The 25,378-nt window shown below is 42.8% G+C and overlaps 1 protein-coding gene across 5 annotated transcripts in view; it reads left to right on the top strand.

Moving 5' to 3' along the window:
* The window catches only part of atp5pf (ATP synthase peripheral stalk subunit F6), a 32,776-nt gene that overhangs the window by 2,492 nt on the left and 4,906 nt on the right, over nt 1-25,378 (top strand). For 3 of the 5 annotated variants that reach the window (XM_039743434.1, XM_039743429.1, XM_039743426.1), the window contains exons 2-3: nt 7,829-8,011; nt 10,741-10,868. In XM_039743434.1, the coding sequence (XP_039599368.1) occupies nt 7,842-8,011; nt 10,741-10,868 (298 nt within the window). In that variant the 5' untranslated portion in view covers nt 7,829-7,841. The remainder of the gene's footprint in view (nt 1-7,828; nt 8,012-10,740; nt 10,869-25,378) is intronic. The other 2 variants (XM_039743440.1, XM_039743435.1) reach the window with 1 other exon arrangement.

The raw sequence follows: 25,378 nt of genomic DNA, 5'->3' as shown, positions 1-25,378 counted from the left end.
ACTCAGTTGATCCGTCTGCCCTGTTGGACATCCTGAGGATACGCGGGTTCCCCTTGAGATTGCTGGATATCAAGGCCGGCCTGTACACTGGTACCGTGAGTGCCGTGCAGAGTGGAGGCAGAACCTCTGTGCTTTTCCCAGTTGATTCTGGGATTAGTCAGGGGTGTGTTCTGCTCCTACTCTGTTCAGTGCTTGCATGGACTGGGTGTTGGGCAGGATGGTAGGGTCCAGCGGCTGTGGGGCATCTGTTGGTGAAGAGAGATTCACTCATCTTGACTTTGCTGATGATACTGTGATCTTTGCAGATTCAATGGAGGCTCTGATCGGGGCGCTTGAGAGACTGAGCGAGGAGTCAGAGCTTGTGAGTGTCCTGATAAAAACCAAGATCCAGGCCTTTAATGACCTCTTGGGCACAGCCATCAGCAGAGTGTTGACCTCGTCGAGAGGTTTACTTACCTCGGCAGTGACATTCATGTCTCTGGTGACTCTTCCTATGAAGTCAGTAGACGGATTGGGGGGTCATGGGATGTCACGAGGTCGCTGGACAGTGATGTGTGGTGCTCCTGATATCTCTGAAAAAGGACGAAGGTCCAGGTCTTTAGAGTCCTGGTGCCCCCTGTTTGTGAGACATGGATGCCATCCAGAGAGAAGGTGAATATCCATCCTCTTTAGTACTGTGCATCTTCAGAGAATCCTTGGGTACCGTTGGTTTGACTTCGTGTTGCTCACAGAGTCCTGAATGAGGCACATTACCTGCATTGTGAGGGAGCGTCAGTTATGGCACTGCAGTCACGTTGCACGATTTCTTGGCTCACAGGACCCCTATTGTTGAGGACCCGAGTGGCTGGACCAGGCCAGGGGGATACCCAAATAACAGATAGAGGGTCATTTAAGGAGGGTGGGACTGGACTGCGTGTCTGCCTGGAGAGTTGCCAACCAGGATCCCAAGCTGTTGGCGTCATGTTGTGAGTGCAGCAACGCACTGTACCAGTGTATGTTCCCTGACCTGACCTGATACGCAGCGCATCATAACTAAAAGCAAAGTAAGCATATTGCATTTAGTTTAGCCGCTGCACTGAGTATATTACATTTGGATTTACAACCTTGCATTAAACACGGAAAGACTGAATGTAATCAAATGACCAGTTAGTGTCATAATGTGAGGCCGGTGACATCAATGGTTTGGGAAAGAAGCTTTCCACTTGTAAACATTCTGTGGTCTGGCAGCAAGCACAGGTTTTGTCAAAGTTGGCAGTGGAGATGATTAATGAAATGGTGAAAGAATTTGCTTTGGATCCTACTGGAAAATCTTATAATTATGTCGGTTTAGAATTCTTTTCTTTTCAGACATGTTGAATTAATTTTTAAGGTGTGGGTTGTTAGTTTTAATGAAATACTGAATGTAGTGAAACATTTTTAGTGTGACCAAACTTGTTTGTTTGTTTTGTATCTTTTTATACAGTTTGGATCCTTTGCTTAAAATGTCCCTTACTGGGAATAGTTAAGTGAGCAGAAGATGAACCGATCACCACAAGGCATAAAGTTAAAGATGACAGTTATTAAGCAAGCTTACACTTTTATTTGCATCATTTACAGCTACAAAATATCAAAAAAAAAAATGAAAAGGGTCTTAAAGAAAAGTTTGTGCCCCCGACATGGTCAGTACTTTGTAAGACCACCTTTTATCAAGAATCACAGCTTGTAAACACTTTTTGTAGCCAGCATAGAGTCTTTCAGTTCTAACTTGGGGTCTTTTTGCCCCTTCATCTTTGCTTCTAAGGCTTCAAATTCTGTGAAGTTCTTGGGCCGTCTGACACGCACTGCTGTCTATTTTGAGATCTCTGCAGATTGTGTAGGTCGGGGGAATGTGAGGGTCTTGGCTAAGCCGTCAGTTTGCACCTCTTGAGGTGTTCAATTGTAGATATGGAGGTGTGTTTTGGAGCATTATATTGATGCAGGGCTCTAGAGTGCGACCAATTTCTCAATGGTGCGACTAAAAAAATCAATGGTTGCACCGGTGCGACCAGCCGTTCGAGGGGGAAAAAAAACGAAACTCCGTGACACTTAAAGTCTCCCTGTTGTTCAACAACAGACACACATTAGGCCCATATCGTGGTCTAAACCAATCAGAGATAGTGAAGGGCGGAACCCCCCTGATTGGCCGTGGTCCAGATATTCCTGTACGTGTGTGTACGTTTGAAAATACATGTGATGCGGTCAGACAGAGAGAGGTGAGTAGCCCATCAGGTAAACAGTGGATGTAGCCGTGGATTATGAGAGAAGATGAAAAGAACGATTTACAGCTTTTTCGTTAAGAATGTTAAGTTAGGGCCTGATCCGTCCGAAAATCATAACCAATGCTCTGACACGGAGCCATCAACCTCCCAAGTTATAGCAAGCCCTGGTCCGAGACGGCATTAGATAATGAGCCACATACGATCGAGTCCGAGCCCACTGAAATTAAAAGGGGTAAAGTGTATACATTTCGAAAAGAGTGGCTTGACCAGTTTCCCTGGCTAAGATACAGTAAAGCCGATAATATAATGCACTGTATTTACTGTAAAGAGTGTGGGAAGACCATGGCCGGCAGTAGTGCATTTGTGACTGGTTCTAATACATTTAGAATTGAAACGCTGAAAAAGCACAATGCATCTATAAAACACATTACATGCCGCGATAAATGCACTGCTCAAGTGTCCCTCTCCCTGCTGCCTTTCAGCGGCAGGCAGCAGCAAACAGATCATCAGACGGGGCCGAGATGATAATTAAGTTTAACGTTGCCTACAATATTGCAAAAGAAGAACTTCCCTTCACTAAATTCCAAGTCCGAAATAATTCTTCTGAAGAAAAATGGCTTGAACGTAAACCCAACGTACAGCAATGATGTCGCGTGCGCCCAATTTATAGGAGTCATCGCAGATACGTTGAAAAAAAAGACGTCTGTGCAAATTGCGAACAGTGCGTACATGGCATTCCTGATCGACGGAGACACAGATATCGCCACAAAGGAATGCGTCATCGCGGTACGGTCGTATCTTGGAGAGGAAGACCGGTGAATATACTTATTGGACACATTGAGGTCGAGCATGCTCATGCCCAAGTCTGCTAGAGAGAGTGTGGCCAGCTGGTTTAGTCAACCAAGGCCAAAGATCAAGAAGGCCAAACTACAGGAGTTGGCCATCCGAGGGGCATGTGACTGCAATGGAGGATAGTCCATAAGACATTGAGCCATGAGATGTTCAGTTTGAAGCCCTTAAAACACTTCATTTAGATTTTCTTTTTAGTTAATTTATCTTGAGATTTTTTAAGTTTAAATTTCCGCTCAGTAAAGCACTTTAAGCACCAACACTTTTTCAGTAAGTTACCTTTCTTGTAGAATTGTGCTTGCCTTCAAATAATGAACTTTATATTGACCAGATTGTTAGTTAATCATTTACAAGTCAATACTGCCTATATGGACAGCGATTTAAAAAATAAAAATAAAAAAATAAATAAATAAATAAAGTGAACTTGTAAAACTGTGGTGTTAAATGTGATGCGGTTGAAAATTTGGGTGCACCTAACTTTTGTGCTGGTGCACCTAAGAAAAAAAGTTAGGCGCACCAGTGCAACCAGTGCAAAAAGTTGGTCTAAAGCCCTGTGATGTAGGATCTAGAGCTGGGCGGTATGACCAAAATTCTATATCACAGTATTTTTCAAAATTATCCCGGTTTCACAGTACTCAATGGTATTTTTTTTCTCATGCGTGAGTGGATGTTAACCACATTTTCCACTGCAATAGACTGGCTAAGAAGAACCTATTCCACTGTCATGAGAATTGTACATTGTACAAAAACATTTTAATGTGCACACAAGTATTAATACAGGTTTGCATGGCCCCGTAAAGTGATAGTTTTCAAGGGGGTGGCACTAATGAAGAGAAGGAATCGCATTGCATGACAGTTGCAGTCAAAATATAGAACCTTTTTACTGAACAAATTTTGCAAACAATGTAAACTATAATTTTGACAACTTTTTTTTTTTTTATTAATTTTATTGTAATCATTCCACACAAATAGATCAATTTTTACAAAAAATAGGATTGAAAACAAGTCGCCCCCCCATCCCTGAAGAGAGAGCATGGCCAACGGAGTAAAAACTTAAGGCTTGTAAACATACCGAAATTGATGAGTTTAATAGGGCAATAGAGATGAATGGAGAAGAAACAGAAATGTGGAGACAGTTGCTTCATTCTAAAATATTACTGATTAGGTCCTGTCAGGTTTTAAACAAATTCTGTACAGATCCTCTAACTGAATATTTGGTTTTATTTCCCCAATTTCAAATAGTATAAAACATCTGTTACCCACTGATTTAAAAAAAAAAAAAAAGAAAGAGTTAGGATTCTTCCAGTTTAGCAAAATAAGTCTGCGTGCCAAAAGTGAAGTGAATGCAATCACAGTTTGTTTGTCCTTCTCCACTTTAAACCCACCTGGAAGAACACCAAACACAGCTGTTAGTGGGTTAGGAGGGATTGTGATATCAATATCATATTTTCCACCATCCAAAGAGGCATTTAGTCTTTGTTAAATATCCAGAGGTGCTTGTCAAAAGTTGTATGGCACTGAGCATGTCTTAGAAAAGGAATACATAGGAAATATTTTTTGTAAACCAACTACACTTTCTGTTAATGTTAACGATCTCTGTCCACTGACACGTTAGCTATACGGATTGTAACGGCGTTGGTCATCTCCATCCACCGCTTGCTTTTATTTGTCGTAGGCAGTACCTCCAGCCCAAACGCGTCTACAAGTGACGTCTGACTCGAGTGTCCGCGAGGTTTTTCAGTTTTCCCCCGAGGACGTGGAGGGTGACAATCTAGGTTCCGTACATTCATGGTACTCCAAAGCATGTTTGCTGCTAAGGTGGTGCAGAAAATTGCTTGTGTTGCCGCCTCTGGCGACAACTTTAACTCAACAGCGTTTGCAGTAAATAGCAAAATCCCCGTGTCTGCTCCGGTTTCCTCCCACAGTCCAAAGACATGCAAGTTAGGTGCATTGGCGATTCTAAATTGTCCCGTGTGTGTGCCCTGCAGTGGGCTGGCGTCCTGCTCGGGGGTTGTTCCTGCCTTGTGCCCTGTGTTGGTTGGGATTGGCTCCAGCTGACCCCCATGACCCTTTAGTTGGGATATAGTGGGTTGGGTAATGGATGGATGGATGGATAGTTGTTTGGTCCACATCCGACCCTTTTAAACCAAAGTATCTCCAGACACAGCTCCTGTTTTCGGCAAAAGTTCTTCTGTGTCATCATGTTCAACTTTATCGTCTGCCACAGCTTCAGTTTCGGAATGTTCTTTGTCCATTTTCACCGCTCAGTACCTCCAGTTGTGTGTAGCAGTCAAAAAGATAACATCCCCCCCAAAACGGTTTCCCGCTGCGCCACAATCCGAACGTTGTTTAGGCTATTTAAACTGGTGTTGCGCTATAACAAAAATCCACATCATAACAAAAATTACAAACGGTTTTCGGTATGAACCGGCATACCTCCCAGCACTAGTAGGACCCGTCCTCTTTGAACTTCAACTTTCTAACAGATGGTGTGATGTTTGCTTCCAGAATGTTGTGGTATTTATTTGACTCCGCTGTTCCCTTTACCATTGACATGTTCCCTGACTACAGCACAAACCTAAAGTCTGATTGATCCACCGCCATCCTTAATAGTTGGGAGTCGTGTTCTTTTCCTGGAACTCTACTCCCTTCTTTCTCCAAACATATCTTTTTGCACCTTGTGGCCAGAATGTTCTATTTTGGCCTCATTGCTCCACAGGTCTTGTTTTCAGAATGCATCAGGCTTGTTTAGATGTTCATTTGCAGATGTCAGGCACTGGCTTTTGTGGCTAGGATGCAGGAAAAGTTTTTCCTTTGCTGACTCTGCCATGAAGGTCATATTTGATCAGATGTTGCTGCACAAGAGAAGAGTGGACCACCAGTCCAGAGTCTGCTAAGTCTTCCTGAAGGTCTTTTGCAGTCAAATGGGTTTTTCTATTAGCCTTTGTTGCAGTCCAACAAGCAGAATGTTTTCTTGGTCTTCTAGGTGAGAACTTGACCTCCACCATTCCTGTTAACTGCCATTTCTTAATGACATTTTAAACTGAGGGAACGGCAACCTGAAAACATTTTGCTATCTTCCTGTCGCCTTCTCCTGCTTTGTGAGCATCAGTTATTTTATTTGTCAAGAGTGCTAGGCAGCTGCTTAGAGGAGCCCATGGCGGCGGATTGCTTCGACAAGGTTTGAGGAGTCCCAAGAATGTATACAGCTTTGCACTTTGTAATTCCTAACAAGCTAATGGAGTTCTGAGGCCACAAATACCTTGGGGTGCCCAAACTTTTGCATCGTTCTCATTTCCTTTTTTACTTTCTCGTACACGATGTATAGGGAAAGTATTGAAATCGTTGAATAATTCCATTTTGAGATTTTAATGAATCTCGACGCTTTAGACCTCCCTGAGTCTGAAAATACCATTTTTGTAATTATGTCTCTCTCTCTCTGTGTGCGTGTGTGTGTTAACATGGTAACCTGAGTACACTTTCACTTAGTTCAGGGGTCCTCAATCACGGTCCTGGAGAGCCGCAGTGGCTGCAGGGTTTTGCTCCAACCCAGTTGCTTAATAAAAAGCACTTATTGCTAAAGTAACACTTCTGCTTCACTTTAGTGATTTTGAGCCCTTATTGCTTAATTTTGTCTTAAACAGCTATTTGAATTGCTCCTTATTATCAATAACATGCAAATGACAACAGAGAGCAGCATTTCTCCATTTAGCTTATTTCCATTTACACCTGTGTGTATTTATCTGCACTATTGGGTTTAATTAAATACTTGGAAGAAAAATGAAGAGAAAAAAGTGAAGGACTGAGAATTACTCGTCCATTTTAGCCTTCAAATCATTTGCATGATAGAAAGGGAAAGAAAATCTAGGATATGAGAATGACCTGACATAGCAAAGTTAATTTAATTTCATAGCTTGTTAGTGCTTTATTGGCAAGAATTGCTTTCTAATTAAGCAACCAGGTCAGAACAAAAACCTGCAGCCACTGTGGCTCTCCAGGACTGGGATTGAGGACCCCTGACTTAGGCTAACCAAACTTTGCATACAAGTATTGGGTGCAAAATACGTAGTGCTGTGAAAAGGTATTTGCCCCCTTCCTGATTTCTTATTTATTTTGCCCGTTTGTCACACTTAGATCATCTAGCAAATTTAAATATTAGACAAAGATAACCCAAGTAAACACAAAATGCAGTTTTTAAGTGATGGTTTTCTTAATTGCAGTTGTTGCTGCTAAGGGTGGCACAACCAGTTATTAGGTTTAGGGGGCAATTACTTGGATAGGTTGTTTTTTTTTCCCTTAATAAATAAAATCATCACTTAAAAACTGCATTTTGTGTTCACTTTGGGTTATCTGTGTCTAATATTCAAATTTGCTTGATGATTCGAAGCATTTAAGTGTGATATACGTGCAAAAAAAAAAAAAAATCAGTAAGGGGGCAAATGCTTTTTCACAGCACTGTAGATTTCTATCAACTTTTTGGGCTATTTCTGCTAACCAGAAGTGGTATTTTAGCTTTTATTCAGGCAGCAGTCCGATTTATTCAACTTTTATAATAATTGTTCAATATGTTCTTAATTTGATTTGTTGTTGATGGTTCATTAATGTACATAATTTAATCCTTGTCTTGCGGTTTACTCCTCAAATCACCATCCCCATATCGGAGTATACGAGAAAGTCGAGGAGAGACCACCCCTGATTTTTTTTTTAAACGTTTTTTAACTATTTCTGTTCTTTCTCCGTAGAGTAGCCACTACAATGAATGTGCAGCGCCTCTCACAGCTCTTTCCCCAACTGCGGACTTTAGTAGCCAGGCACCTACGCAGGAACCTCGGCCTGTCTGCTGTGGCATTTAATAAAGCCAAGGAATTGGACCCTGTGCAGAAGCTCTTTGTAGATAAGATTCGGGAATATAACACTAAAAGCAAGTAAGTACTTTTCTTTTTAAGCTTTCCTTTGGTAAATTGGAGATAACATTGAATTCGCTGAATTCTACAGAAAGAAACCGCACTGCCAACAACACTAGGCAGCCTGCCACCCTCGCACCAGAACTCATGGCACACACAGAGAGCACACAATGAAGGAAACTGCGTGTCATGTGGGTGGAGGCGGACCTTCATGTCAGTGGCTGCTCAGGATTATTATTACCTACTAGCTGTGTTACTGTCTTCTTTTAGATTAAAAACATTTCATACGCTTAGTTTTAAAATCCTTGATGCTGTTATTACTGTGGCGCACGCCTGCACGAGCTGTGTGCCACCTTTTCTGTATTTTAATTTGGATTTTGTGGACATCTTTAAAACGGTCAATTTCCCCGGATTTTATTTTCTTCAGAATGTCCACAGAGGACTTCATGAAAAGATGCTGTAGAAAGCAGCGAAGGGACAAAATAAAAGAAACGGGTAACCTGTAAAATTTCAAGGAAAACAGATTTTCCAAGGAGTAGATTGACTGAATTGGTGAAGTGCACACCAAAGTCGGCTATAGATCACTTTAATAAAAAGAACAGTTGTTGCTCTTCAGCAGGGTGGTCCAGATCTAACTATGCAACTGTTAATGCAATGCAGGACAAAAGAATTATTTGAAATATATTGTAATGAACAAAAATGGACTTACATTAAATTAGTTCACTGATTTTTTTTTTTTTTCCCAATGTAATGTCCCACTTGTCCTCCATTCAATTGGATACAGGCTCGGAGTAATAAACTTAATAAGTTATAGCGTAATGAAAATTGCGTAATTAGATCTGGACCATCCTGTAGAATGCAAGAGAGAAAGTGATTTCCAGTTTGGATTTAAACATCTGTAGTTCCACGTCATTTCCTTCGATGTCAGATATTTTTTTTATCTGATTTCCTGTAGACGGGATCCCATGGATTTTTTTTTTTTTAAATAAGTGTACCACTCTGCAAATGGCTTGGTGTTTGTGTGTGCACACATGTATTCATTTGAGTGCGTGTGTGTGTGTGTGTGTATATATAGTTATACGCGTAGGTACAGTGAGTATAGAAAAGAATCCCCCGCCCCTCAAAATATTCCCATTTTGTTTGCTTTACAGCCTTAAATGAAAACACACACAAAAAAATATTTCTTGCCAGCTTTACTTACTCAATGCCACCTCTAACATCCACGTGAAAGATATCGCAGCTACAGGTCAGAAAAATGATAAATCAAACACAAGACATACTGAGATTCATAACGGAACCCCCCCCCCCCCATGTCAATGTCATTTTATTGACCCCTCCTTTTGCTTTAATGACAGCCTTGAGTCTGTTGATTCTTCTCTATCAGTTTTGCACACCTAGATCGAGCCCACTCAATATTTGCCCCCCACTCTTCTTTACGGTTTAACTGTCCAAGTTCGGTCATATTAGATGGTGAGCGTTGGTGGTCTGCTATCTTCAGATCTTTCCACAGATTTTCAGATGACTGGCCACACCAGGATATTCACTTTTTTCTCCTTCAGACACTTAGTCGTCCATTTTGCTGTGCACTTCGGGTGGTTGTCGTGTTGAAAGGCGAACATTCTGCCCATCTTCAACTTTCTGGCAGAGGGTAGCAGATTTTCCTTTAAGAACCTGATGGTATTTTGCCCCATCCGTTTTCCCTTCTACCCTAATGAGAGCCCCAGGACCCCCACAACAGGATGCTTCCCCCTCCATGCTTTACTTGTAGGTATGGTGTGTTCTGGATGGTAAGATGCCTTGGTGTACCGTTTGGTATTCAGACCAAATAGTTTGATTTTGGTCTCATCTGACCATAAGACCTTTATCCACTGGCATCAAAATTTTCAAGGTGCATTCTGGCAAAGCTCAAACGAGTCTTAATGTGGCCTTTCTTGAGGTGTGCCACCCTCCTGAACAAGCCACAATTGTGGAGCTGTTCTCAAATTGTTGTCACATGCACACCATTATTGATCACTCTGTGCCATCAAATCCTGTTACTCCTTCAAAGTGGCCTCTCTTACCAGTGTCCTCCATGCTCTTCCATCCAGTTTGGAGGGTCCAGGGAGGGTCCTAGTCATACCAGGCACTTCTTCATGATGGACTTCACTGTGCTGCTTGGATTGATGAAGCCTTTGAGATGTTTTTATCTCCATCTCCTGCCTTATGTCCGTCCACAACTCTGTCCCTGAGATCTTTTCTAAGTGGCCTGCCACCCACAGTCGGTTGTTTGCTGTCAGTTGCTCTACCAAGCAAGGGAATGAATGGACCAGGAACAGCTTCACTTAATCACACTCATTACAACTGATCACCGGTGGGAGGAAGACAGTAACCGCAATGGAAATGGTGGGCACTGACACCTCATTGAGTTTGGGGGTTTTGGGTGCTTTATTCATCTCAGGATTTTTTATAATTCTTCTGAGCTGTAGCTGTGATATCTTTCACTTGGATGTTATAGACTGCATTGAGTAAGTAAAGCTGGAAAAGTATTGGTTTGTGTGTTTTCATTTTAAGGCTGTAAAGCAAACAAAACGGAATATTTCGAGGGGGGATTCTTTTCTATACCCACTGTATGTGGGAGAAGCACACTGTTGCACCAGGTACACTCATAGCTAACCTTTTGAGGGTTGTTTTGTATACTGCTAAATTCACATTAAAACTTTTAGTAGTGGTAATGTCTGGCACTTGCGCTCACTTTTTAAAAATCTTTACAGGGCTGCCGGAGGAGGAGTTGTTGAAGTTGGACCAGAGTTTGACAAGGACATGAGTGATGAGCTGGCTAAACTCCAGAGATTCTATGGTGGAGGTGACCTCACTAAATTTCCAGATTTCAAATTCACTGGTAAGTGTGGCTGCTGCCTCGCAGTTAGGTGACCTGGGTTCGCTTCCTGGGTCCTCCCTGCATGGAGTTTGCATGTTCTTCCTGTGTCTGCATGGGTTTCCTCCCTCAGTCCAAAGACATGCAGGTTAGGTGCATTCGTGATCCTAATATTGTTCCTAGTGTGTGCTTGGGGTGTGTGTGTCACCTGCAGTGGGCTTGCGCCCTGTGTTGGCTGGGATAGGCTCCAGCAGACCCCCGTGACCCTGTAGTTCGGATATAGCGGGTTAGATAATGGATGGCAAGTGTGAACAGGGTTTAACTTTGGAGATCTTGTCGAAATTCTCACAGCTGTTGTTATTGAACTTCATGTGCCAGGTTCAGCTGTATTTCTGTTTTGTGACTGTATCTCTATTTTTTAATTTTAAAAGGTCACAATTAATGCAGGGCATACTTGGGCTTAAGGGTTGTAGGTGGCACTTGCCTATGACATAAACAAAGGATGACTTAAGTGTTGTAATGTACAGTATTTTGAGCAAGCAAGGCACTGAGGGCAAGCAAGACAGAGCCCCACCCGCCAACTCTAACCCTCCTACCTCATCATGGGATACGCACGACAGAGCCACTCACGGCAACTGTAACCATTCTCCTGAGTCCAGCATCGCTCTCGAGGCACGCAACAACTCGCCAAACACAGCCTCAGTCGCTTTCGTCTGTGCAAAAGTCCACATGCACCACTGAGCCACGTTGACTTTACACCGCACGAAAGACAGAGAGCCACGATCACCAACTCACAGAGCCCCACCTGCCAACTCTAAGAGCAAGCAAGACAGAGAGCCACACCTGCCAACTCAGAGCCACGCCCATCATCTCTAAGACTATGGGATACGCATGCTTTTAGTGTGTAAATGGATATAAATAATTGCATGTAAACGATTCGTCAAAATCTGTTGTATGTAAACGATACTGTTTTAAACGTTATTGTTTTTTCATCAGAAAACCCGGTTTCCACGTCTACCTGTATTCGTTTAAATGGCACTTTTACCACTCACGATAGGACGGACGCGCTGACTTATCGTGTCGACTGGGCAACACAGTGAATGCGGCGTCTATCTATATATGTCTATGTTTTCCATAGCCTGCTACAGGAAGGTACTCTCTCGACCATTGCCATTGGTTTCGCTCCTTGCTATTTTCGTTATACTGCGACGGTGGTTCCCTAAGCCTTTGTTATACTGAATTCCTTTCTCACCGTTTTCATTCCTATTCTTACACCGCCGTATGCTACGGCAGGCTTCGGCTAGTGCAAACTGAAAGCACTGAGCGAATCTTGCAGAGTGAAAAATTTGTACTCCTCTTAGATGAATCAGCTCTCAGACCTGGTCTGCTCAGCTACTTGTATTTGTGAAAATCTGCTTTGACAAATTTTTGATTCGCACAGAAATGAAGTGTAATGTGGTGGATGTGGCTTGGAGACGTCGGCACTGACCAGAAAGCTGGAGACCGAGCTGGAGGTGGCAGAGTTAAAGATGCTAAGATTGGCATTGGGTGTGTTGAGGATGGACAGGACTAGGAGCAAGGACATTAGAGGGTCAGCTCAAGGTTGGGAGACAAAGTCAGAGAGGCGAGATTGCGTTGGTTTGGACGTGTGCAGAGGAGAGATGCATGCTGGTTATACTGAGAGAAGGGTACTAAGGATAGAGCTGCCAGGTAAGAGGAGAAGAGAGAGGTTTATGGATGAAACATCTGACTTTTAATTTTTAATTGATTTAATAAGTTCATTCAAAGAAAAACTAAGCCCTCATCAAGAAATCAATATTTTTAACAAAAACACATGGGTGTCACAATTCTTGATCCCCTTGGAAATGAATGTGAAGCAATGGAACTGAAGCAGGTGTCCCATTTCAGTTGGACACGAGTGGAACGGAAGGTCTACAGGATGGTAGTGACACCAGCTATGGGATATGGGCTGGAGGTGGCGGCAAAGGAGACAGAGCTGGAGGTGGCAGAGTTAAAGATGCTAAGATTGGCATTGGGTGTGACGAGGATGGACAGGATTAGAAATGAGGACATTAGACAGCTCAGGTTGGGAGCCAGTGTCAGAGAGGCGAGATTGCATTGGTTTGGACATGTGCAGAGGAGAGATGCATGCTGGGTATACTGAGAGAAGGGTACTAAGGATAGAGCTGCCAGACAAGAGGAGAAGAAGTAGGCTTAAGTGGAAGCTTATGGATGTGGTGAGAGAGGACATGCAGGTGATGGGTGTGACGGAACAAGATGATGAGGACAGGAAGAGACGGAAGAAGATGATCCGCTGTGGCGACCCCTAACGGGAGCAGCCAAAAGAAGTGTTTGATTACCAGTTAATGATCTTCATGATACGAGGAGGCACGGGAGAAAAAAAAAGCTTGAGAGTGACTGGTCTAACTGACCCATGTGGGAGCCTAAATTAGTTGTATGGTAATTTATTTGCCCTCTGTGGCAAACTCTTATTTTTTTGGGTCTTGAAATTGTATGACTGTTTCAGTTTCTTTTGTGATATCACTGTTTGTTTTATAAAGCAAGGCTAGGGAGTACCCAAGTGCCATAGCTCAGGGGCACCCACCTGTGTGGTTACTTTTAAAACAGAAATGTTTACAAACTTTGTGTTTCATATTAAACTCGCTTCTCACTGGTTACTAATGGACACAAACACTCGGCTAATGTGTGGACGGAGCGTTTTGTACTGGAACCTTAGCGGCTCTGATAATAGTAGGATTGCGGCACCTATGGGACCGTCAAAGCAGTGTGTTTCAGTTGTGTGCTTTTCTTATTATTTTGGGTGGGCACTGTGATCTGGTGGCCATTGCCTCATGGGTCCAGTGCAGTGGTTCAAATTCCACACCTAGTTGTCACCTGTGTGGATGGAGTGTTTTTCTTCACACCTCTGGAATGCCAAGACTAGCAGTGTTTTAAAACAGTGATTGGTTTATGGATGCCAGGACACCACTCCATCCAAGCCCCCGACACACACACAACTCTATGGCGGAGAGGTGGCTGTGAGGCTGGGGATCCGCACTGGCAATCGGAAGGTTGAATCCCGTAAATGCCAAAAGGGACTCGGCTCTGGTGGGCCCTTGAGCAAGGTCCTTAACCTGCAGTCACTGAGTGCTTTGAGTTGTGAGAAAAGCGCTATATAAATCCAAAGAATTATTATTCACTCTGCCTCAGGGACTCGCCTCACTGAGGTTTTCAGAAAACTATTTACACACACAAATGTACACCTCGTTCAAAAAACAAGTGATCAGCTTAAACACCGTCCACTGAAGAGAATGACGACTTACAGAAAAATGTCCTAAGTTAACAACCCTGTAGAAAAATGTGAACTTTCACCTGCCATCAATGTCCTCTTATGATCCCATAATGGAAGGAGTGTGTGCTGTGTGACGACGATACCAAATAAGCAAAGACCGTCAATCCAGGAAAGAAGTGGAATCCTTGTGGATAAAGATGAGGTTCTAATCCAGACAACACCAGAAACTGTGCTGTGATGGGGTTCAGGTGAACTGAAGGGGAGAAAGACTTGCGTCCGGTTAAAACAAACAGTGCAGTGGGACCAGATGGCATATCAGGTCGGCTCTTAGTCTTACTTGAAGCAGCGCTCTCCAGTTTTTCATTTGCCTTTTTAACTGCTCTCTGACCTGTGGTATTGTACCTAAACTGTAGAAAATGATCAATCATTACTCCTGTATCTAAAGTTTCTAGGCCAAGCTGTTTAAATGACTACAGACCTGTGGCACTCGCCTCTATCCCAATGAAATGCTTTGAACATTTGGTGAAAAACATTTGAATGACATTCTAGAAAGTTGATTCTGTTCATCTGGACACAGTTTTTATTTTCCCCCGATACGTTACATCACTCATCCAAGTGACTTCCTCAGTCTCGGTTTACTGCAGGTTTCTCCAACCTTATAAAATAGTACCTTGGCCTAATGACCGAACTAGCCCCATTGACGAACAATGGGCCGTGTGATCAATGATATGGAAATTATCCATTGATCAATGACCATGAGTACCATTCACAGAGAGTTCGGGAAATGGCTGCAATCACTGCATTGTAAGATGGTGAAAGATGTACCCTGGACATTCTCTGATCTGAAGGGATAAAAGCTGGTGAATCTGCCTTCTTCGTATCTCACCGTCACTTTATTTATTTTTTTATTCAGTTTTTATTGAGTGTTCCTGCTCACGGAGAATTAGAATGCACCATATGGTGTATGATGTCAAAAAAAAAAACGTACGTACACTCACCTAAAGGATTATTAGGACCACCATACTAATACGGTGTTTGACCCCCTTTCGCCTTCAGAACTGCCTTAATTCTACGTGGCATTGATTCAACAAGGTGCTGAAAGCATTCTTTAGAAATGTTGGCCCATATCGATAGGATAGCATCTTACAGTTGATGAAGATTTGTGGGATGCACATCCAGGGCACGAAGCTCCCGTTCCATCACATCCCAAAGATGCTCTATTGGGTTGAGATCTGGTGACTGTGGGGGCCATTTTAGTACAGTGAACTCAGTGTCATGTTCAAGAAACCAATTTGAAATGATTCGAGCTTTGTGACATGGTGCATTATCCTGCTGGAAGTAGCCATCAGAGGATGGGTACATGGTGGTCATGAAAGGATGGACATGGTCAGAAACAATGCTCAGGTAGCCTGTGGCATTTAAACGATGCCCAGTTGGCACTAAGGTGCCTAAAGTGTGCCAAGAAAACATCCCCCACACCATTACACCACCACCACCAGCCTGCACAGTGGTAACAAGGCATGATGGATCCATGTTCTCATTCTGTTTACGCCAAATTCTGACTCTACCATTTGAATGTCTCAACAGAAATCGAGACTCATCAGACCAGGCAACATTTTCCAGTCTTCAACTGTCCAATTTTGGTGAGCTCGTGCAAATTGTAGCCTCTTTTTCCTATTTGTAGTGGAGATGATTGGTACCCGTGGGGTCTTCTGCTGTTGTAGCCCATCCGCCTCAAGGTTGTGTGTGTTGTGGCTTCACAAATGCTTTGCTGCATACCTCAGTTGTAATGAGTGGTTATTTCAGTCAAAGTTGCTCTTCTATCAGCTTGAATCAGTCAGCCCATTCATTCTCCTCTGACCTCTAGCATCAACAAGGCATTTTCGCCCACAGGACTGCCGCATACTGGATGTTTTTCCCTTTTCACACCATTCTTTGTAAACCCTAGAAATGGTTGTGTGTGAAAATCCCAGTAACTGAGCAGATTGTGAAATACTCAGACCGGCCCGTCTGGCACCAACAACCATGCCACGCTCCAAATTGCTTAAATCACCTTTCTTTGCCATTCTGCCATTCAGTTTGGAGTTCAGGAGATTGTCTTGACCAGGACCACAGCCCTAAATGCATTGAAGCAACTGCCATGTGATTGGTTGATGAGATAATTACATTAATGAGAAATTGAATAGGTGTTCCTAATAATCCTTTAGGTGAGTGTAGGTATGTGTATCGCACTAATGCAATGTTATTTGAACACGAACCGCGTCGGATCGGGTGTGAATTTGCGCTGGCGCTGTAACTTAGAGCACAGAGAAAAAAGAGACAAATATATGGGACATTGGGTATAAATTTATGGTACTTGTAAAAGTTAGCGGTTTTCAGTTTTATTCTCTCGATGACGATGACGCTCTAACACCCCTCCCCCCCCCAACCTGTCCTGATCTGACTCTAAATAACAGCGCCAGCGTAAATTAACACACGATCTGATGCTGTTCGTTTTTAAATAATATTGCATTAGTGCGATAACGTTTTGTGATTGGTACTTTTCATGTCATAAAATGATTTCTTCAAACTGTCACATATACCTACGTCTGTGTTGTGTGTTTTTTTTTTTTTTTTTTGACATCATAAACCATAAGGTGCATAATAATTCTGCGTGAGCAGGAACACTCAATAAAACTGAATAAAAAAAAATAAAATGACGGTGAGATATATAGAAGGCAGATTCAATAGCGTTTGTGTGTCAGCCTTTATCCCTCCAGATCAGAGAATGTCCAGTTCCATTGCCTCAAAACACTAGTCACGTGTACAGTTACTTCCAGTTTCAAATAAAAACTAACAGTGTCAGATCCCTAGGGCGGTAGTATGTATCGTGATCGTGACTGAGAGAATAAAAGTGGGGAAAAAAAGACTTTTATAAGTACAGTACTATAAATGTACACGGTCTGTTAGACGCAAACCAAATGTATGTATGTGTGTACTGTATAATATTAACAGTAAGAGCAGCTCACTACTGAAAACGGCAAATATAGGAAGCAGTAGGGATTGAAACGGGGACTCGTGATTACAAGTTAGCAAATTATACCGCTACGCCACAGAAGCTGTTGTATTGTTCTTGTACCTTTTGTGAAAGTGTTTATTTGATCTTTGGACTTCAGGCTTCACACATTCTATAGTTTATGCCTACATTTTGTAACATTTAATACTAAAATATGAAAAGTTTATTTTAACAATGTGTTTATACAGATTACTGTAGAAACGGAACACACATGAAATGCATGTGTTCCAAATATCCATCCATCCTTCCTCTTTTGCTTATCCGAGGTCTGGTCGCGAGGGCAGCAGCTTAAGCAGAGATGCCCAGACTTCCTTCTCCCTGGCCACTTCTTCCAGCTCTTCCGGGAGAATCCCAAGGCACTCCCAGGCCAGCCGGGAGACATAGTCCCTCCAGAGTGTCTTGGGTCTTCCCGGGGCCTCCTCCCGGTTGGACGTGCCCGAGCACCTCACCAGGGAGGCATCAAGGAGGCATCCTGATCAGATGCCTGAGCCACCTCATCTGACTCCTCTTGATGCGGAGGAGCAGCGGCTCTACTCTGAGCTTCTCACCCTGTCTTTAAGGGAAAGCCCAGACACCCTGTGGAGGAAACTCATTTCAGCCGCTTGTATTCGCAATCTCATTCTTTCAGTCACTACCCATAGCTCACGGCCATAGGTGAGGGTAGGAACGTAGATCGACTGGTAAATTGAGAGCTTTGCCTTACGGCTCAGCTCTTTTTTCACCATGAGAGACCGATGCCGCACCGATCCGCCTGTCGATCTCATGGTCCATTCTTCCCTCACTCGTGAACAAGACTACGAGATACTTGAACTCCTCCACTTGGGGCAGGATCTCTCCCCCAACCCTGAGAGGGCACTCTACCCTTTTCAGGCTGAGGACCATGGTCTTGGATTTGGAGGTGCGGATTCTCATCCCAGCCGCTTCACACTTAGCTGCGAACTAATATAACGATCTATTATTTCCACTCTAAAACTCCAGCAGTTCAGTCACTCCCAGATAATCAAACAAGGCATGAGCTGGAAAAACTTAGTGAACGATCTGAGACGGTGGGGGATGGAATAGCCAGCTGGTTGCTGCTTGTCTTAACTCTTTCAGGGCTAATTATTTTTTCATTTTTCTCCCAGGTCTGAATATTGTTCCCCAAAACTAACTAACATTAAACATTAGCTTTCTAAGATCATCTGTAACACGGCTTACATACTTACTACATACCTGTTTGTCTAACCATTTATATTCTGAAAGGCACTTCCCAGAAAGGAAACAGCTACCTGCCTTTCGTTTTTGATTTCCAGATCACTTGCATCAAAATCGGAGTTTGATAAGTCCGTCTGACATAGCAATAATATGCATAAAGCAAAAAAAAAAATGAATAATGCCCAAAGAGTATTTTGCTTTGTACAATCGCTTTGCTTTTTTGTTCGACATCAATGCCATTCTAGCTGTTGTTCACTCTACGCTCCTCATACACACACGCACACAGGGATTCGATGTCAAGTCAATGAGTCTATCAGTCCTCCTAGCAAAGGAGGTCTACCGTAACGTGATGGCGAGTTTTGTCGACGTCTACAGCTGATTATTACCCTCTACCCCTGGATGTTAACTAAAGTCAACATCCAACCTCGAGCCCTGCTGTTGACAAAAGTTGACATTAGCCCTAAAAGAGTTAATCAGCACATTTACAGGACAAAAGACACTGGCAGAGAGGTGCGAACGGATTTAAGTTGGGCCGGATTTACGAGTTTTCTCGTAGGCTCTGGTAATTCTAGTGTTAAGAGACAGAACTCTGTATGTTCACCCATTGTAGTTCTGGGGGAGGAGGTAGAAATATCAGAATATCTTTGTCATTGTAACAAATACAACGAAATTAGGTGCAGTCCCTGTGATGTCAAAATATAAATGAACATAATTACAAAAGGATAAGAAGAAATAAAATAGAACACAAACATTCAACATAAGACCTTAATTGCACATGAATAGTATTGCACAAGATGTCATCAATTGCACGGCTGCATTGGAGGTGATGAGGTGGCATTCAGTGCCCTGATAGCAACAGGGTAGAAACTGTTATTCAGTCTTAGTCCTCTGTATTTTGCCTGATGTCTTGAGTGAGGTGTGAGGAGTCTTTTAAGATGTTTTCCGCTTTCCTGAGGCAGCGAGAGCTGTGCAGTTCATCCAGAGAGGGTAAACCACAGCCGATGATCTGCTGGGCAGTCTTTACGATCCGCTGAAGTGTCTTCCTCTACGCTGTTGTGCAGCTGGAAAACCCCACTTGGTGGCAGTTAGCACAGGATACTCTCGATAGTACAGCGATGGAAGGACACCAGCAGTTTTTGGGGGATGTTATTTTTTCCTGAGCTTTGTCAGTTCAGCTGTGTTCACACTCCAGGACAGGTCTTCCATGATGTGGACTACCAGGAAGCGGAAGTCTGACACCCTCTCCACACGGTCCCCTCTGATGTAGAGTGGTTTGATGTCCGTTTTTTCCTTTTCCTGAAGTCCACAATGAGCTCCTTGGTCTGTCTTGTGTTCAGGAGCAGGTTGTTGTCAGTGCACCACGCTGTCAGCTGCTCCACTTCATCCTTGTAGGCGGACTCATCCTCCCCAGAGATGAGCCCCACCACAGTGGTATCGTCAGTCAAATAGTAACTGAATATAAATACGTTAGCAACTTGCCTAGATAACAATCTTAACTGGAATGCTAATACAGTAGAGCCTCTGGTCACGAACGTTTCCGAACACGTACAAATCAGGTTACGATCAAAAAGTCTGCCAAACTTTTGCATCTGTTTACGACCACACACTCTGGTGGCGAACAAAACAGTTTCCCTTCCGGTTCGTACGTGCCAATGATTTCCGCACATGTTCAGTCTCTCCCCGTGCATCATTCTGGGTCAGACATGCATTCATTCGCTGTGAACTCTTTGTGCTCTATTTCGTGAGCTTTTGCATTAATTTGGCAATTAATTAACCATGGCCTCTAAGAAAGTGAAGAGTGCTAGTGTTGGTGAGAAGAAAGGTTCGCAGAAAATTGAAATCCAAGTAAAGAAAGAAATCATTAAAAAGTATGAGCGTGGTGTTCATGTTACCGATCTTGCCAAACGAGTACAAGAAGTCGAGATCTACAAGAAATTTTATCGATTTATAAATCAAAAACTTCCTCCTCTCCACCCAGCTTCCTCTTCACTTCCTTCACGCCAGAACTCGACTCATGCAAGGTTAGTTTTCTTGGTCGACTAGGGTTAGTTTGTGTATAAATTAAGGATTTTTCCCTGTGCTTAAAACTCATAAAAAAAAGTGTTTACAGCGAGCGGTTCGTAAGGGTGTAACGCGAACTCTTGCAATGTTAGTTTTCTCTGTTATTCAAGGTTTTTACATTTCATTTACTATTACACTGTGCATTCTATGGTATATTTAACTATTTTTGTGCTTAAAAATAAAAAATTTACATACAGTATGTATGGGCTGGAATGGATTCATTGTATTTACATACAATCTTAAGGGAAAATTACGTTTGGGTGGCGACCAGAGTTTTTGAACGAATTACAGTCGTGTCCAGAGGTACCACTGTACAAAAGAATTCTCTAAATGCAACCAGTGCTTATTTCCCCTCCATAAACTCAAACTATTTAAGTAGACGAGGACCTCATGTTGTCCTTTTATCGCAGTCTGATCCAGTCTGTCATCACTTTCAGTTTCATTGCCTGGTTTAATAACCTCCAGCAGATTACGAAGTATGCAGCTAAAGTTATTGGGGCTGATGGAGATGATTTGACTAGTGTGTCTGTCAGAGGGCAACGTTAAAGAAACTGGAAATCATCTCAACTGACAACAGACGTCCATTACATGTAGAACTAAACTTCAGCAAATCGGGAAGGAGAGTTGCTTTGAAAATCCACACAAATTGCTCCAGAAATTCCTTTCTTCCTTGTGCCATACGACTTTTCAGTAAGAAATATCGGAGATAATGATTACGATTGATATATATACCCTGTAACCCTTTTTTTGGTGTAAATATGCATTATCTAACTGCCTTACCGTAACCTGTCTTGTTTCTATTTGTTTGGTACAGTCATATGAAAAAGTTTGTGAGCCCCTCTCAGCCTGCATAATAATTGACTCTCCTTTCAACACTAAAGATACCAGTGGTATGTCTTTCACTTCCTAGGAACATCTGAGCACTGCGGTGTTTACCGAACAAAGATTTTTAGTGACGCAGTATTTAGTTATGAAATGAAATCAAATGTGAAAAACTGGCTGTGCACAAATGTGGGTCCCCTTGTCATTGTGCTAATTTGAATGCCCATCACTGCTCAATGCTGAAGACTTGGTTGGATGAGCTCGTGAAGCCTTGAACTTCATAGACAGGAGTGTCCAATCACGAGTGGTCAAAGGTATTTAAGGTGGTCAATTACAAGTTGTGCTTCCTTCCCTTTGACTCTCCTCTGAAGAGTGACCAGACAGCATGGGATCCTCAAAGCGACTCTCACAAGATCTGAAAACAAAGATTGTTGAGTCTCCTGGTTTAGGGGAAGGCTACAAAAAGCCATCTCAGAGGTTCAAACTGTCGGTTTCAACTGTAAGGAATGGAATCAGGAAATGGAAGGCCACAGGCACAGTTGCTGTTAAACCAACTCAGCAGGTCTGGCAGGCCAAGAAAAATACAGGAGTGGCATATGTGCAGGATTGTGAGAATGGGTACAGACAACCCACAGATCACCTCCACAGACCTGCAAGAACATCTCGCTGCAGATGGTGTATCTGTACATCGTTCTACAATTCAGAGCATCAGTATGGCAGGGTGATGAGAAAGAAGCCATTTCTGCACTCACGCCACAAACAGAGTCGCTTGTTGTATCAAATGCTCATTTAGACAAGTCAGATTCATTTTGGAACAAAGTGCTTTGGACTGATGAGACAAAATGGAGTTATTTGGTCAGAACAAAAGTGCTTTGCATGGCGGAAGAAGAACACCGCAATCCAAGATAAACACCTGCTACCTCCTGTCAGATTTGGTGGAGGTCCCATCATGCTGTGGGGCTGTGTGGCCAGTTCAGGGACTGGGGCTCTTGTTAAAGTCGAGGGTTGGATGAATTCAACCCAATATCAACAAATTCTTCAGGATAATGTTCAAGCATCAGTCACAAAGTTGAAGTTAAGCAGGGGTTGGATATTCTAACAAGACGATGACCCAAAACACAGTTGGAAATCTACAAAGGCATTCATGCAGAGGAGAAGTACAATGTTCTGGAATGGCGTCACAGTCCCCTGACTTGAATATCATCGAAATCTATGGGATGATTTGAAACAGGCTGTCCATCAAATTGAACTGAACTGGAGAGATTTTGTATGAAGAATGGTCAGAAATACCTCCATCCAGAGTCCAGACACTCATCAGAGGCTACAGGAGGACAGCGTCTGGAGGCTCAAAGGAGCAAAAGGAGGCTCAACTAAGTATTGATGTCATATCTCTGTTGGGTGCCCACATTTATACACCTGTCTAATTTTGTTATGATGCATATTGCATATTTTCTGTTAATCCAATAAACTTCATGTCAGTGCTGAAATCCTACTGTGTCCATAAGTTATGTCAGATATTAAAAGGAAGTTGCTAATTTGAAAGCTCAGCCAATGACAAACAAAAATCCAAAAAATTAAGAGGGGGTCCCAAACTTTTTCATAGGACTGTATTACATGCTCTCCTTTTACATTGTGCACCGTAACAACAAACTGGGGCCACAGTGAGAATTGTAGTGGATAATCGGTGGGAGCTTGGCTGTTAGAGAATGGCAGCACCTATTACACCTAGATGAATTGTGATCTCTGCACCCAGAATTCTATCAGCTCTGATCTAGACAGCCTCTGCACCTCATTTCTTTTAATTTCCCGTGTAATTGTTTCTCTGATTTGCCTTTCCAAGATTCCTTTCTTTCTTCCTTCCTTCCTGTTAAAGCCTATTAAGGAATTCCTTGTGTGATTTTTTTTTTTTTTTAATTAGTTTAACTCTTTTAGGGCTAATTTTTTTTTCTTATCTCCCAGGGCTGAATATTTTTCCAAAAACTAACATTTTTTAAAAAAGAACACAAAGCAATTGTTTAACATATCAAATCAACAAAAAATATTTACTTTTGACAAATATTACTGTCTTGCATGTTGTATGAGCCTGCATACTCTATGATTTCACATACATATCACATACATTTTACACAGCAAAGTCCTGCAAAGTCTGATCTCGGTCCAAGCAGCCAATTTCAGTCATTGCCACATTGCACTGCTCACAATACGTGTTGCTTTGGTGCCTACTTTTCAATTGTCTGTTGCTGCACTTTCTCACATATATTGTTAGTGTGTGCTGTAGAGAGACAAGTCTGCATGAAAACCGTATTGTCACCTCTTTTCATCTTCTGAAACTTTATGAACTTTATGTATGGCATTATAGCCTGGCTCACCCCATGGGATTTGCTTTTGTTTATTACAGAAGTGAATAAAACTTTGCAGCAGCACATGTCCTATCACCATGCTGCATAACCTGTCCAAAGCCACCAGGGGACAAAGCACGTTTGGACCAATGCTCCCTGAAGTTATATCACCAGTTCTGTCCCATCTCTATTTGTAATACCACAGCACGCTTCATCTCGCTTTTGTTGTGTGCTTACACTTTGAAAAATGAGAATGCGATGCAAACGCAGCCCGCGATTGAAAAAATTTCTCTGCCTACCGGTTTGTCTCGTCTGACGGTAGCTGAAAAGCAGCATCAGGAGAGAGCAGCCTGAAGTACAGCAGCTGGTGATCTGTCGTGTCCAACAGCAAGCCATACCGTCTTGTATAGTCCAGTAGCCAGATCGGCTCTCAACGGATCAATGTCTGTGTATTTATCCCACGCGAACCTTGCTGTAGATGCATCGGCTGCGCGGCGCCAGCTGGCAGCAGATCTGCTGGCGCTGTATCGCTGGTGTTTGATCAGCTGATGCCGGCTTCTCACTCTCTTGCTCAATCTCCTGATCACTGTCAATAAAATCCGATTCTGAAAAATCAGAGTCCGACTCCGCGATAATGCGCAAAACATTGTCATTGTCTGCCGAGTGTTTTCTTTTCTGCACTCGCCTCGCTCTATTGTCACATGTCGATACCATCTTGCCATTGTTTACATTTCGCAACTCACGCACACGCTAGGATTAGTTGCCGAGTCAACGAGTCTATCATTCTTCCAAGCACAGAGGGAATGCCTGTGACGTGACAATGAGATTTGTCGCCATTAACAGCTGATTATCGCCCTCTATCCCTGGATGTCGACTTTAGTCGACATTCGCCCTCAACCCCTCCTGTCGACAAAAGTCGACATCCGCCCTAAAAGAGTTAAGTACAGGTGAAACACAAAAACTCGTACATCAGGGAAAACTTCCACACCATAATATGGCCATTCAGCCCATCAAGCCTGTTTGTTTAGCTAATCGCTCAGCTGTCCCAGTATCTCCTCCATGTTCTTAAAGGTTGTCCAGGTTTCAGTTTCAACTCCATGTCCCAGTAGTTTGTTCCAGAGTCCTACAACTCTTTGTGTAAAGAAGTGCTTCCTGGCTTCAGTCTTGCGTACACTTCCCCTTAGTCTCCACTAGGTGTCCTCGACTACACAATTCACCGTTCAGCTGAAAGAATGTCGCTGGACCGCGTTTATCAGTCCGTGCCTTAACACGTTTAATTCTCCGAGTCTGTCACAGTAGGACTCGTCCTTAAATCCCATAATGCACTTGGTTGCTCTCCTCTCAGCAGTTTCAAATGTTCTTCTGTCTGTCTTGTAGTGCGGTGACCAGAAAATAGTCCAGATGTCATCTCACTAGTGCATTATATAATCTGTGCATGGCGTTCCTCAATTTATAGTCTGTGTCTACAATATAAAATTTTATTTGCCTTTTTAATTGCTTCTGCGATAATGAGAACATTGTGTTAACATAAACCCCTAAATCCTTTTCAGAGGTTGCTTCCTATATGTCAGTGTCTCCCGTCTTGTAGTTGTCATTGATGTTAACCCTTTGCAATGCTAAGCTGCACGTACCAGGTGTTCTCTCAGTGTTGAAGCTCGCTCAGGTCGTTTTAAATTCTTTTTTTGCTGTCTCCTCAGTGTCTTCCGTCCCTCCAGTTTTAGTGTCATCTGTGAATTTGACAAGTTTACTGACTATGCCAGGTCTGTCAATA

The sequence above is a fragment of the Polypterus senegalus genome, chromosome 2 (genome assembly GCF_016835505.1).
Source record: "Polypterus senegalus isolate Bchr_013 chromosome 2, ASM1683550v1, whole genome shotgun sequence".
NCBI lineage: Eukaryota > Metazoa > Chordata > Cladistia > Polypteriformes > Polypteridae > Polypterus > Polypterus senegalus.
Note: the sequence above shows the minus strand (reverse complement) of the source record. Positions and strands in the feature narration are given on the sequence as shown.